At 35.9% G+C, this 15,656-nt stretch overlaps 1 protein-coding gene across 1 annotated transcript in view; it reads left to right on the forward strand.

Moving 5' to 3' along the window:
* Positions 1 to 15,656, forward strand: part of GFM1 (G elongation factor mitochondrial 1) — a 52,984-nt gene that overhangs the window by 1,152 nt on the left and 36,176 nt on the right. The window contains exons 2-9 of the mRNA XM_036850012.1: positions 381 to 533; positions 1,394 to 1,526; positions 1,980 to 2,184; positions 4,157 to 4,273; positions 7,738 to 7,888; positions 11,351 to 11,505; positions 12,078 to 12,162; positions 14,503 to 14,640. Of these exons, the coding sequence (XP_036705907.1) occupies positions 381 to 533; positions 1,394 to 1,526; positions 1,980 to 2,184; positions 4,157 to 4,273; positions 7,738 to 7,888; positions 11,351 to 11,505; positions 12,078 to 12,162; positions 14,503 to 14,640 (1,137 nt within the window). The remainder of the gene's footprint in view (positions 1 to 380; positions 534 to 1,393; positions 1,527 to 1,979; positions 2,185 to 4,156; positions 4,274 to 7,737; positions 7,889 to 11,350; positions 11,506 to 12,077; positions 12,163 to 14,502; positions 14,641 to 15,656) is intronic.

The raw sequence follows: 15,656 nt of genomic DNA on the forward strand, positions 1-15,656 counted from the left end.
AGTAAAAACTATATTTCCTATTAAAGTAGTTGTTGGGAGCTGTTTTTCTGATTTTATCAGCCCCAGTGTATATTTTCAAACCTGTGCCATTCGGTAAAAGTATCTGTCCCCTTTTCTTTATTTAATTAATTTATTTGAATATATCTTTTCTGACTTATTTATTTTTAAGAGTATGTCTTTCCTGTCCTCTCTTGCAGCCTCTTCTTTGGTTACAGGAGTTGCAGGTTGAGACATTCCTTCTTTTGCCTTTTCAGACAATCTCATATGACGTTTTGTGTCCATTGAGATTTCTTGGAGGAAAGATGTCCATTAAACCCTTTCTAATTGTCCACTGTTTTCTCATGAAAAATGCATTGAATTGAGCTCTCTTATTTTTTCAGGCTAATTGGAAGATTTGCCGATGGTGTTCATCAGGGGTGATTCCTAATGAAAAGATACGAAATATTGGAATCTCAGCTCACATTGATTCTGGGAAAACTACATTAACAGAACGAGTGCTTTACTACACTGGCAGAATTGCAAAAATGCATGAGGTATGTGGTTCATGGTTGATTCCATTAGTTTGACCTTGGTTTTAATTGTTTTATAAGGATTTAAGAAACTTCACAAACCTGGAAGATTAAAAGAATGGTAACAGTGGATCTTTAATCAGAGTCACAAAATGGATAGATCAGGTTGGCTTGAAATGTTGCTCTGAGGAATCTTTCTAGAGACCATCACTGTGGGTATCCTGAGTAGGCTGTTTTTCAAGAATGTTAAGTCAATATGATGTACCCTTAAGCAGCCATTAAAATAATGTTTACATACTTTTAAATGTTATGGAGAGATGTTTATAATGTTAAGTGGAAAAAGGGTTTAAAATGAGCTTAATAGTTAAAAAATACATATGTCAGGAAAGAATTATTTTAGAAAATCTTCAAACTCTCCTGAAGACATTACATATTATTGAGTAATTCTACTCTCCACTTAAAAATGTTACTTCAGATGAAGATCATCTCATTAAACCACAGACTTTAAAAGCTGAATTCTTCCCACCCAGACCTCAAAGTCCACACGAAACACAAGAGGGAAAAATCTCTTCTCTGCACATCTGCTCACAGACTAACACAGGGCTGGTGGGCAGGAACAGTGCAGAGGGAGCAAGGATGGCTCTAAGACCAGGTAATGCTCAGTGGTAGCAGCTGCTAAAAATGGCAATGAAAAAAGGGTTAGGGTTAATAGAGGGCAAAACCTGTAATCAATTTTCTACTCCATGAGATGATATGGTTTGACAATTAGGTTTCTCTGAAAATTGCATCAGTTAACTATCTGTGTTCTGGTTCCATCTGTGAAGATTTCTTTCCTTCTTGGAATGCAGGGACAGAGAAATCTGAATTGCTGTGCTTGTGTTTAGGTAAAAGGTAAAGATGGAGTTGGTGCTGTCATGGACTCCATGGAACTAGAAAGACAAAGAGGAATCACTATTCAGTCAGCAGCCACCTATACCATGTGGAAAGATGTCAATATCAACATTATAGATACTCCTGGTGAGCTAAGTTCTTGGTTTTATTGCAGCTTGTTTTGGCAGTGGCATATTTAGTTCTTTTCTCTACCATGTTCTAGCTCATTTTTGAGTATCAAAGAATACTCAAAAGTGTGACTGTGAATTCCCTATTAGAGAAATCTAACTTGGGACCTAGAATACTTCATCTTTAAGTGGTTTCTTTGAAAAATAGTTCAAAGAAATTGTGAATAGGAAGGTTCTTGCCTTTTACATGTTGCAGCTGATTCCAAAGAGGCCCATGCCCTAGTATCTTTTGAAGTGATTTTGTTGAGCCCCTGAACCTTATGTTAAGTGAACAGTATTGGTGGTTTAAGGAGTTCATATTTTAATTAGAAGACTTACGTAATGATCAGAGATAGAAGAACTTTTACTTGTACATGTTGTAAAAATTCATACTGCTTTTTAAGACCCTGACACAGTTCTCTGTCTCATTTAGGGCACGTGGACTTCACAATAGAAGTTGAAAGAGCCCTGAGGGTGCTGGATGGTGCCATCCTTGTTCTCTGCGCGGTTGGAGGGGTGCAGTGCCAGACCATGACTGTTAATCGTCAGATGAAGCGCTACAGTGTTCCATTTCTAACTTTCATTAACAAACTTGACCGAATGGGCTCCAACCCAGCCAGGGCCCTGCAGCAAATGAGGTACTGAACCTTAGAACAGAGTGGGGGTAATGATCCGGATAACAAACCTTACATCCAGAAGGACAGTTAATTCAGTGTCATTAAGCTTTATCCCCTTAAATTTTTTTTCCTTTTTAAAATTCATCTATGTGTATGACTTATCATAGTAAATGGAACACTGAGGTCCATAGTTTGGTTTGTGATGTGATTTCATCAACTACTTTCTCTGTAAAATGGAAGAAATATGACTTAAATTTTAGGGAGGTTGAAGGTGAATTCAGAAAACCATCTGGCAATTTGTAGTGTTTTGCTGTAATTAGAGAATTTATAATCTAGGGTAGATTCTAAAAGTACTGTGCGTTTATTTAGACAAACCTAGAGGATTATCTTCAATTTTAACCTTCATTTGAGGAATTTTAATTAATGACTTAAATTAGTATGCTATATTCTCTTGCTTTTATTTGTTAACATATTTGTTAAGACAACAGCAATACTTCCTTTCTGAATCAGACATAACCCAGTGGTATTGATATGATTTTACATTTTGCACAATACTACTTGTTTCACACAGCCTTTGAAAAGAGTCGGAGTTTCACTTTTCACCTTTTGTAGATCTGTAAATGTAGCGGTAGAGTTCCTACCCAAGTTTCACATGGCAGAGCTGATGGATGTAGGCAGTAAGGTTTGTGGTAGTGGAGAGACTAAGAGTGATGTGCCTGATGACAAAAGATACCGTGTTGAGGAACTTTAACTGACAGTATTGCTGTGTGCTCTCTGATGGAAGTGACGTTTTTGAGAACATGAGAGTGAAATTTTTCTTTATTGGGCATTTGTAATACTTTCTTGGGATAACGAAACGTTTTCACTGTTTTTTTCTAATTATATTTTACTTGTGGTTGGCAATAGATGGTCTCTTTGCACCAAGTTTTTTCCTGAATTCCAGGCAGATTCTGTTTCAGCATTTATTTGACTACTTTGGTTCTTTCTTTGCACCACTCCCTTTTACCTGTTACCTCATTCTGTAGCTCCCATTAAACAGATCTTGAAACTTCTGAATCTGGCCTCTGTGTCTTAACTTTTCTACCATACTTTCTCATACTTTCTGTCTCCTTCTAATTTTTCACTGGGTTATGAGAGAATTTTTGAGGTCAGTCTTCCAACTCACTAATCTGGTATTCATCTGCATCCCTTCTGTTATTTAGCCTGTTTTTTGTTCTTTTTAATCCCAGCAGTTATGTAGTTAATTTCTATAAACTTTCCCTTTTATTGTGACATCTTTATTAATAGAGGTAATTCCTTTTTAGATCTACATTTTATTTTCTTCTAGTAACATTCTCCTTGGAGGTTAGTACCATTTCTTGAGCTCCCACCTCTCTTTCAAGCTATTGATTTCCTTCAGATATTTGGTGGTTCTTAGTTATCTATCCATAGTTATAGATGGATACCTAGAATCTAGAGCATAATTAGCTAGAGCATATTTCTACTTGAGTGTAAATCCCTGCCAGTGAGTGTAATTTCTCTTCGGTGGTTGTGCCTGATTGAGCGTACAGGCTGATGATGAATGTCTGACTTTAATACCCACTCTAAGGGTTTTCCCCCTAAGGAACTTCCTTTTCAGATAGCTATACTCAGCTTCACTAGAGTCAGCTGATCCAAGAATGAGATGTGGGTACAATTATCCCACCATCCTTTAATTTCCTGGCCAACCACTCAATGACCTGTTTTCCCCTCTTCTGTTTCTGATCCAGGGTATTCTGGGGATCTGATGGGAAAATACGTATCTTACAGTTCTTTTTGTTGCCCGAATAGGGTTGAGGCTTCCTGAGCACAGTGAGTTTGGCTGTCGGTCTGTTCCCAAATGCTTTTGTATCCTCCGCTCTGACCTGCTGATCAGTTCCACAGATCTGCCATTGATTTCTTTTTATATTTATTTTGTTATTTCAAAGGGATTTGGGGAGAAAAAAAGGGGTAAACATGTATTTTTATTTTTCAGGTCTAAACTAAGTCATAATGCAGCATTTGTGCAATTACCCATTGGTTTGGAGGGTGATTTTAAAGGTATTATAGATCTTATTGAGGAACGAGCCATCTATTTTGATGGAGACTTTGGGTAAGTGTTAAAAATATACTATTCTATTAAAATCTTATATTTTAAAAAGTATCAAAGAAAGGAAAAGGATGAGTGCTTTAAATATAAACTTCTTTTTGAAATGGGGCTGGAAGAATATCCTCTAAGATGATTTTGTTTTAATACTTTTAATCCTAGTTACTTCCCATTTTGCTTAGTATTCATTCCAAGGGAGAGTATGTTACTCTTTGGGTCATATATTTATATCGCATTATGATATACACGGTGTGGTGAGAGGAGACCTTCAGCTTGGGCTAGTGATGTAATATCTCTTTTTCTACTTGTTCATGCATTCATCCATGTATTCATTCATTCTGTAGACTTTTCTGGAACAGCTACTATGTTCTGGGTATTATAAAAACTGGGAAGAAAATAAGGATCATAAATATTTCATCTACCTACTTCATGGGATTACAAAAATAAAAAGATTAATATATAAAAGAAGTTAAAACTTGTATACATGTGGTTTAGGCAATACAAAAAGCAAATTGGTAACTTTTGACATGGTTTTGGTCCGTCAACCAACTTTTGAAGAGACCTTTGCATACAAAGCATAGTAACTGCGCAGTGGTTATCAAACCATGGCATTCAGAAGAATCACCTGGAGAGCTTATTAAAACACAAATCTCTGGATTCACCTCCAGAGATTCTAATTCAGTAACTGTAGGGTGGGCCTGGAATTTGCATTTCTGGAAAGCTCCCAAGTGGTGCTGATGTTTCAGGTCTGCAGACCACAGTTTGAGTGGCACTATTCTAGACAATTTAGGGAGTCATAAATGAACCTTTGTTCTGAAGTGTGGACCCAGTAGCCTGGCAGTTCTCTCCGAAGGTCCTTTATTAGAGGTTTCCTTTTTCTGCTATGGAACTGAGATTGCTGGTCTGGCAGGTGGGTGAAAGGCATTGTGATCAGTTAACTATATAGAATTTATCCTTATCGACCGTCTTGTAGGCAGGGAAAAGATCAAGCCTATTCAGTGGACAAGGCATTTCTCACTCTTACTTTTTGTTTGACAACTAAGTAATGACAACAAAGTTTATCTCTCACTCCTTAGAGTGTAAGGGACAAGGATTTTTACCAGGTTTATTCGCTGCTGTGTACCCAGCCCTAGAACTGTCTGGTACAAAATAGAGACTCAAAAAATATTTTTAAGTAAATGAATAAATCTGCTTCCCCAGAATTACCAGGGCACACATTCCTGTGTACTGAAGCAGAGGCTTTTAAACATTGTTGTACATCAGAACCACAGGTGGAACTTCTTAACATACCTGCCCCCTTTCCCAGCCCTAGACCACTGGGTATGTACATTTTGAAAGGAAGATTCTGATGTGAAAGACTAAGAAGCAGGGAGCTTGCCAGAATGGAAGAAATTAAGTTCTGAAGATTGTGAAGAGCATTCTTTAGGACAATAAGAATTATTTTCTGACTACTTGCAATTATTTGCAATTGGCTTCTTTTCCCTTTTTTTTTTTTTTTCAGGAATGTGTTTTCTGAAAAGCTTGTTATTTTTCGACATTAGATTCCATTTTTAAAGAAATACTTTTAAAATGTTAAGACTGATGTTTCTAAATATCAAATATATCCATTTCTCTGTTGTGTATTTTATTTGTGACTCTTACCTATCTGGCCCCTAGAGGGACGGAGAACTGAGGTCAAGGTTGAAGAGTCTGTCATAATTAGTAACCTTTTTTTTTTTTTAACTACAGAATGGAGTGTTCTGTGTTAAAAATTGCTACTAATGAAAAGGAATAGTCAAGTCTCTAATCCTGCTTGTCAGAGACTGTGATATTCTTCTTTTGTTTTTTTTAAAGATTATGAAAACTACTGATACATGGAGTTGTTTTTAATAAATTTTATTTATTTATTTATTTATTTTTGGCTACATTGGGTCTTTGTTGCTGCACGTGGGCTTTCTCTAGTTGCGGCGAGCAGGGGCTACTCTTCCTTGCGGTGCGCAGGCTTCTCATTGTGGTGGCTTCTCTTGTTGTGGAGCACGGGGTCTAGGCGCGTGGGCTTCAGTAGTTGTGGCACGCAGGCTCAGTAGTTGTGGCTCGCGGGCTCTAGAGCGCAGGCTCAGTAGTTGTGGCGCACGGACTTAGTTGCTCCACGGCATGTGGGATCTTCCTGGACCAGGGCTCGAACCCGTGTCCCCTGCATTGGCAGGCGGATTCTTAACCACTGCGCCACCAGGGAAGTCCTGACTGTGATATTCTGATTAATTTGGTTAATAGAATTTTCAAGTACAGTTGACCATTGAACAATGTGGGGGTTAGAGGTGCTGATCCCCCCGTGCACTTGAAAATCCAAGTATAACTTTTGACTCCCCCAAAACTTAACTACTAATAGCCTACTGTTGACTGGAAGCCTTACCAATAACACAGTTGATTGACACATATTTTGTATGTTATATGTTGTATTCTTACAATAAAGTAAGCTAGAGAAAAGAAAATGTTAAAGAAAATCATAAGGAAGAGAAAATACATTTATAGTATTGTACTGTATTTATCAATATGGAAAGTAATACCTACATTTATCAGTATGGAAGGTAATACCTACATGAATCAAAGCACTGTAGATGTTATATGTATTACTAACACTAGATATCTAAAATGAAAAGATAAAATATGAAAAGAAATTCATATTTATATACAGGTATTACAGTTCATACATTGATAAGGAAGAAGCAGCACTATATTGCTTTAGGGTAGCCTAGTGTAATTGATGTAATGCAGTAGCCTAGTCTGTATGCTAATGAATGAGTCGTTATAGAATTTTTTATGGCATATCATATAATCATATTCATAATACAGTATTGGAAGCATTGTGACTTTTAAAAAAATATTACTTACCTGTGATGATACACAATTTCTTTAATTATGTGAGAAAGGCATACTGTATGGTGATATAATTCTTTGAAAGCAAAGTTATAAAACAGTAAGAACACTAACACATTATTAATTTCATATTAAATATCACTCCTACATAATGATAGGCTGTCCACTTCAATACAAGTTTTGTACACAGTGTTATACACATATTTTTGCATGTTTATTGAAAAAAATCCGTGTATAAGTGGACCTGTGCAGTTCAAACCTGTGTTGTTCAAAGGTCAACTGTACTCATGGGCTTTGGAGTCAGTTTAGCTTTGAATCGTGGCTCATCTGTTTACTAGTAGTACAGCCTTGAGCAGTTTGCTTTGCTTGTTTAAAGTATTTTGCCCACTATTCTGAATTTTAAAGATTCACATTTTTCTTATTTGTGATTTTAATGCAAACATATCAGAGCTCTTATCTGAAAAAATATTTTGGCCATTAGTTTATCTTTTTCATTGGTGCTTATATGTTTAATTGAATATTCTTTTTTTAAACTACTCTTTATTGGAGTATAGTTGACTTACAATTTAACTGAATATTCTTAAAGTACCAAAATAAAACATTTCTACTTTTAGTCAGGTTGTTCGATATGGGGAAATTCCAGCAGAATTCAGGGCAGCGGCAGCTGACCACCGGCAGGAGCTGATTGAATGTGTTGCTAATTCAGATGAGCAACTTGGAGAGATGTTTCTGGAAGAAAAAATCCCCTCAATTTCTGATTTAAAGGCAAGTGCTCTCAAAATTAATCTTATATTAATAAGAAAAAAGAGGGTTTTTGGTTTGTTGTTTTTTTTTTTGCAGGGAGGGGACATGGTGCTTTTATGCAGGGGTTTTATTAATGAAATCTGAGCAAAGTTGTTTAACATAATTGGTTTCTTAAAAAAATACTTGACATGGCAAATTATTCTCTTTTTTTAAGTAGTGAGTTATGTAAAATGGGAAAGGAGTCATAGTTCTAGGAAAAAAGATACTTACACTGCCAACCTCTTGGACATAGTCTTATTAAGAAGAAAGAAGATAAACTAGAAATGTACCCTGTTGTACTATTTGGAAGGCTGTATAGATTTTTTTACTTGATTGTTCAGCTCTTAAAAAATAAAGAGAAGATCCCTGCCTAAAACTGGTATTCAGTTTGTAAATAGACAGTTCTCCGTAGAAGGTAACAAATGGCCAAGAAGCACATGAAAAGATGCTCAGCATCACTAATCATTAGGGAAAGCAAAGCAAAACCGCAATGAGATACCACTTTACTTATTAGGGTGACTATTATTTAAAAAACAAAATAAGTGTTGGTGAGGATATGGAGAAATTGGAACCCTTGTGCATTGCTGGGGAATGTAAAATGATGCATGTGCTGTGGAAAACAGTATGGTGATTTCTCAAAAAAATTAAACCTAGAACTACCATATGATCCAGCAATTCCAATTCTATATACCCAAAAGAATTGAAAGCAGGGACTCAGATATTTGTACACCAATGTTGATAGCAGCGTGATTCACAATAGCCAAAAGTTGGAAACAACCCAATGTCCATCAATGGATGAACAGATAAACAAAATTGGTATATTCATACAATGGGGGGTATTATTTGGCTTTAAAAAAGAATCAGCTTCTTATACATGCTACAGTATGGGTGAGTCTTGAGGACATTACGTTAAGTGAAATAAGCCAGACGTAAAAGGACAAATATTGTATGATTCCACTTCTGTGAGGTACCCAGAATAGTCAAATTCCTAGAGACAGAAAGTAGAATAGTGGTTACCAGGGGCTGGGGGAGGGAAGAGTGGGAAGTTTAATGGGTACAGAGTTTCAATTTGGGATGATGAAAAGTTCTGGAGGTGGATAGTGGTAACAGCAATGTGAATGTATTTGATGCCACTGAACTGTACATTTAAAAATTGTGAAGATAGTCAATTTTGTTATGTATATTTTATCATAAAAATAAAAATCATAAAAAGACTGATATTTATTTTGCCAAACCACTTGGTGCCCTTAGCAGAGATCAGATAAGTAATTATTGTGTGTAAGACATTGCACTCAGGGAGTTTATAGATCAAATGCAAAAGGAAAGAACCCTACTGAAGCTGAGATGCTTACTAAAATATCTCATAGCTTGAGTTCTTTACCATTCACAAAGGCCTTATCACCTCAGCTCTCTGATGAGTAAGGAACACCACGTAGGAAAGTATAGGTCTGGGCCTTGATTAAAGTTAAGCACTGTATCCCAGGAACCACAATAGAGAGTTAGGTTTTGATCTATGAAAGGGAATATGTCAGGGGTTCCCAGGACCACTCCCAGATTCTGTGATTCACTAGGAGTAAGGACTCAGCACATAATCACACTCATGGCTATGATTTATTACAGTGAAAGGATACAAAGCAAAATCAGCAAAGGGCAAAGGCACATGAGGTGAAGTCCAGAAGAAACCAGGGGTAAGCTCCCAGGCATCCAGTGCAGTCTTGCAGTGCTTGCCTGTTTCCTCCAGCAGCAAGTTGTGAGTGTACCTGTGAAATGACATCTACCAGGGAAACTCATTAGAAACTCAGTGCCAAGGTCTTACTGGGGACTGGTCACACAGACACCCCCTGCCTAGCATGTACCAAATTCCAGACTCCCAGAAGGAAAGTAGGTGTTTAGCACACATCACATAGTTTGTACAACAGTATAGGCACAGTGAACCAGTCTTACCAGTCCTGGGAATGCTGGGAACCTCCCAGAAATCCAGATCCCCAGGCCTCAGCCAGGGGCCCAGCCTTGCAAGCAGGCCTTTATAAGGAGGACAGTTTCAGGCCTGCTATGTTTACTGTTTTCTGCCAGGATACATGGGTGTACTTTAGTTTCTATGTTGTTGTTGGGTATATTGTTATTAGGGACAGTGGAAAGGCAACGGTTTTCAAGTGTGAATGTGATTCTTATAAAAGTAAGGGAAATTTTCGGGAAAATAAAGCTTTTGTTATGCTGGTATAGGGTTAGCTTTAATTTCTCCTTTTTTCTATTTATCAACCACCCTCATGTGTTTCTCTATTCAATGGATGTAAAGTTAAGCATGGTAAGATTCATATGTTCCTACTGTTGCATATAGGGAGGGTTGGAAAGTCAAAGACGTGACTTTGTGGCCTAGGGTAGCCTAAGTGATTAGTGACCAAGCCATTTCTGGCTCCTAGCAACAGCAAAGGCAAGTGTTTTAAGATAGCTCCAAATGGTAATTGCTTTCTTACCATGCCTACTTTCTCCTTTTTATACTCCTTTTATTGTGCTCAGCTGTTATCCTACTTTTCATTGTGATGTTTAGAAATTGTGGTTATAAATGTTTTGCTTTAAGCTTTTTAGGATAACTAGTTTTCTGTTTTTCCTGAGGACTGAGAAATAATTGTATGCAGCTGCATATTTCTGGAGTGGTGGGTTGTGGCCACAGCACAGCACTGCTGTTGGCCTCTTCCAGCTGCTAGAGCTAAAGGTCCACTGCTCCCTCTGAGGCCAGTAGCCAGTAAGGAATGAGGCTGGGACACATGGACAGTGTTTGCATGAGGGGTTGGGACATGACCAGGAGGTCGTTATTTTAGAGCCTTGTTACTATCATGGCCCTTAATTTATGAGCAGTTTGTACTGTTTGGCTTCCTGTATGTATATCCTTTAAAAAAAGGAAACAAGTCAGTTAAATGTTTTTTAATAGGTGATACTTTCATATCGTTTAAACATTTAACAACTGTACAAAGGTACACAGGAAAAAGTCTCCCACCTGCCCAGTTCTCTGCCCTGTCCCTAAAACAGATTGCCAGTTAATAGTTTCTGGTGTATCTTTCCAGAGACTTTTTGTGTGTGTGTGTGTGTATATTGCTGTTCCCTCTATTTTACACAATTGTTAACATACTGTTTACACTGTTCTGTGTGTGTGTTTATTTTCTATGTATGTGTGTATATATATATATCTTTTTCTTTTTTTTGCCAAATTGAAAGTTAGTGACATTCCAGGAGTGTTGAAAGCAGTTGCAGTGTTGAAAGTTAAATAGCCTTTTTTCTTTTTTTTGTATTTTGATCTTAAGTTATAGAGAACCTGATTCCAGTCTTCACCAGAGCCAGTACTCCAAAGACTATCAATTCATTTCGTTCATTTGTTGCTTTGTAATTGATCTGAAACACAAAATGTAACTTTAAGATAAACTAATCATTAATTTTTTTCGTTTGTAGCTCGCAATTCGAAGAGCCACTCTAAATAGGTCATTTACTCCTGTCTTTTTGGGAAGTGCCTTGAAGAACAAAGGAGTTCAGCCTCTTTTAGATGCTGTTTTAGAATACCTCCCAAATCCATCTGAAGTCCAAAATTATGCTATTCTCAATCAGGAGTAAGTCTTGGAAATTGATTTTTAATTTATGCACAAAGACTTTAACATTTGTGCACTGGGAAAGTATTTAAGAATGGTTCCTGTAGTTGTGATTGTGGAGTTTTCCCCATAATTTACAAAAATCAATCTCCATTTCTATTTGGGTAACAATTTTGGCATAGAGAAAAATATTTATTATACCTTCCCATATCATATTCTATTTGTAAGTTAGAAATATGATTTATTTCATTATCAAAGTTTACATCATTAGAAAATTTACTCATTTGGAACCAATTGTATTTTTTTTTAATGCTTTAAGAAACAAAAATTTTGAAGTTCTCATTGATAATTTTTCTTTTTCTGCCAGACTATTTTTGTGTTTTTTATTCTGCTCTGGTCCTGTCACAATGCAGTAATTAAGGCCAGAAAAGTTATTCTTATTGATCCCTTTCAGTGAAATTTCACTTATGAATCAGCCCAGAAATGTTTACTGCACATGTGCTTCTTCTTAGATAATATTCTGATGAAACAAATTGATATAAAAGAAATATCAAATATTGCATCTCATAAATGTGTATTTCTTTTATTTTAAGTGACTCACAAGAGAAAACCAAAATCTTAATGAACCCCAAAAGAGACAATTCCCATCCATTTGTAGGTCTGGCTTTTAAACTGGAGGTAAGTTGCTTTCTAATGTATTTAACTGCTATATGTAGAAATTTTCTTTTCTATTAGGCTTTTATTCCTATTATAAAATGACTTAGGAAATATTTGGTTACAGGTTTCTCCACTGTAAAGTTACTTTCCCCTCTACCCCGTTCCATATTGACTCTTTAGAAGAAGGTTCCTGGGCACAGCCCACACTTAAGGGCTGGGAATTATTTTCTTCCTCCTTGAGGGAGCAGTATCTATGTAAGTTATTTGAGATTCTTCTGTATAGGAGAATTGTCTTTTCTCCCCTGTGTATTTACTTATTCAATCATTTATTTTTATCAGTATGGACTCATGGATATTTATTTTGTACTTTGAGTTATAATCCAGTGGTATGTTACTTATTTTGTTGCCAGATTGACCAGTTTTGGCCATTGGAGCTGTTTCACTTGGCTTCTGTGCCCCTTAGACATTCCACCGTATTTTGCTTTTTTGAATACTTCCTTACTTTCTGGCACTACAGGATGCTCCAGGCTTATGTTGTATATTCCCTGCCCCAGCCCTAGAATCAGCCATTTCTCTAAGAGCCCTGATTTCTTTTAATTGTGAATGGTATTAGAAACCAAGATTTGGGGACTAGGTGTGCTTTTTGTTGTGTTATTGCTTCTGTGTATAATATTTTAAGTGGGAAAAAAGTTGGATAAGTTGAAAATGTTAAAGAGTGGTTATTTCTGGGATGGAATTATATTGGGGGGGCTTTTTCCTAGTTTGTATTTTTAAATTTTTACAATATGCTTTTTATTACTTCTAAAACCAGAAAAAGTAATTTTAAATTAAAAAGTAGAAATAACATTGCAGTGACAATTTTTATGCATAAAGCTTTTGAAAATATATATTTAGGAATAGTTTTCTTAGGATCCTCAGAATTGTAATTATTGTGTAAAAGGTATGAAATATTTTAATATTTAATGGTTTATATTGCCAGATTGCTTTCATACTGTCAGAATTAATGTACATGTTAGATTATTTCAATGAATCTTTATCAGCATTGTGTATTGTTTATTAAAAATCATTACTGATTTCATAAATGAAAATAGTATTTTAATACCTCATCTTGCCTTAATTCCTAATAATAGAGAACATTTTTCCATATATTCATTATGGAATTGTATTTCCTCTTTTGTAATTGCCTCTTTATTTTTTTTGTCTTTCCTTTTTTAAAATTAGAGTCAAAGTGTTTTACTTATTTGTACGAGCCTTTCTCTAATAAAGTTTTTAAAAAAACAATTCGCAGTTTAAAATTTACATAGACAAATATATCAGTGTTTGTCTTTAGTCATTTTCTCATTTTTAACCTTATAAATCTTCCTCTTTGATTATATTTTGTAAATATTTACTTTTCTTTCTACTTTTTTGTGGTGGGGTTTCTTGTTTTTTTCATTGTTAATCCAGTTGGAATTTGTTTTGCTGAATGCTGTGAGGTAGGATCTAAACGTATTTCCTCTGCCTTCAAACAGAAGACCAATTGTCTAGTTACCAGTTTTTGAACAATGTTATATTTTTTCATTGATTGTCATGTGTCCTTTATCTTCTATTGACAAATGAATTAAACATTTTAGATATTTATACTATACCCTATGGGCTGTTCAGTTTAATTTGTGCTAGTTTTATACTATTTATGTTTTGGAGTATTTAATATATTCTTATATCACTCAGAGTTATTTTCTATTTTTATCCATTCTTCTAATTAAATATTAAAGTCACTAATAAAATGTCTAAAAATTCCTCTTCGGATTTTTATTGCTATTGTGTTAAACCTGTAAATTAACATGGGAGGAATTGGCAACTTTTAAATACTTACCTAATAAGTTAGTGTTACTATTCAGGAGGAAATGATCCTTGATTATTCATTTTATATTCAGTCACTTTACAGAACTCTTATTTGTATAGCTTTCCAGGTGACTCTCAAAGTTTCTCTAACACGTAGTCTAACTAACAATGTTAGTTTCTCCAACATTGTTGTCTTTCTAATAATTATACCTTATTTTTATGTCTTCTTGTATTAAACTGAACTTATGGAATAACTTCCTTATTATATAAATTTTAAAACTTTTTCTAATAACTTTTATTTCAGAGGAAGCAAAAGTAGTATCTTGGGTTTTGATATCAGAAAGAACAACCATTTAACTTATCTATATTCAAAACTAGTATTAAAGTAGTTTATGACAACAAACTGAAGCATGTATATATGTTGTACTACTAAAACTGATAGCAAATATTTGAAGGTAGTTGTGAAGTTTTCCTCTTAATTTTGATTCCTGGGTTTCTTTTTTATTCTTTCTGCCCTTATCCAATCTTGACTTCTAGGCAGGTCGATTTGGACAGTTAACTTATGTTCGAAATTATCAAGGACAGTTGAAGAAGGGTGATACCATCTATAATACCAGGACGAGAAAGAAAGTACGGGTGCAACGACTGGTTCACATGCATGCCGACATGATGGAGGCGAGTACCTGGGCATTGTTGTGAGATCAGAAATTTCTCTAATGCAAGTGAAATATATCTACCTTCTTGGTATCCTGAGCCCCACAAGAAAATCACTTCTAGTTGAATGTGTTTTCCTAGCTTCTTCCTTTTTAGTTAGGTGGGCTACAATTCTCATGTGGCACTTTGGTGTAGGCTAAATTAGCACATGTCAAGAACACATTTTAAACCACCATTTGTGAGTTAGCTGTATTTCCTCAGTGGCCACGGTTAAGGAAAAGGGACATGAGTTCCCTAAGATTCAGAGCACAAGATTCAGCACTTTCCTCAAGAGCTATCCTTACGAAGAGTATAATAGGTTCTTAGGACAGTGGAACTGTGGTTCTCAAAGGTAAATGAGAGTAATAAATTCATACGTAACTTCCCACATTGTTCAGTAGATTTACTTCCTGAAATATGGAAGTAGAACCAACCCCCAGAAGGGCCATGTTGATGCCAGAATTCATCTGAGCATTTAAAACCTCTGAAGGTCTAGTCTGGGAGATAAACTTTGGCTTATGGCTTGAATTCTTGAATTGGCTCTGAATCTGTCCTAGCCTTCTGTGGTCCATAGGGTTAAGGCTTGGCAGGATTACCAAGTGTGTGAGGTTGTCTCCTTCTTGCACCCTTTCTCAATTCAGCTCTATATTCCTAGAGAAATTTATTAGTCTAAGCAAAATGTTATGATATTCAGAAATTTTCAGTGGCCATAACTTTTTTATCTCCTGGAAAATGAATAGGCAGTCTTTCAAAATTAGACATCATTTCTCTTTTTTGAGATAGGCAGCAGGGGGCAGGCTAGAGGGATTAGTGATTGTCACAGCTCTTTCATGGGCCAGAAGCTAGGAGATCCGTACAGCTGTGTAACCATTAAAGCAAGACACACACACTTGCTCATTCACAGCCACAGCTGTTATTAATGAACGTCAATATAAAAAAAGACTAGGAAGTTTAGAGGCACCAATGCTTTATTCTTCGATTTCCTGTGTTTTTTTAAC

Source organism: Balaenoptera musculus, chromosome 4 (assembly GCF_009873245.2).
Source record: "Balaenoptera musculus isolate JJ_BM4_2016_0621 chromosome 4, mBalMus1.pri.v3, whole genome shotgun sequence".
Classification (NCBI taxonomy): Eukaryota; Metazoa; Chordata; class Mammalia; order Artiodactyla; family Balaenopteridae; genus Balaenoptera; species Balaenoptera musculus.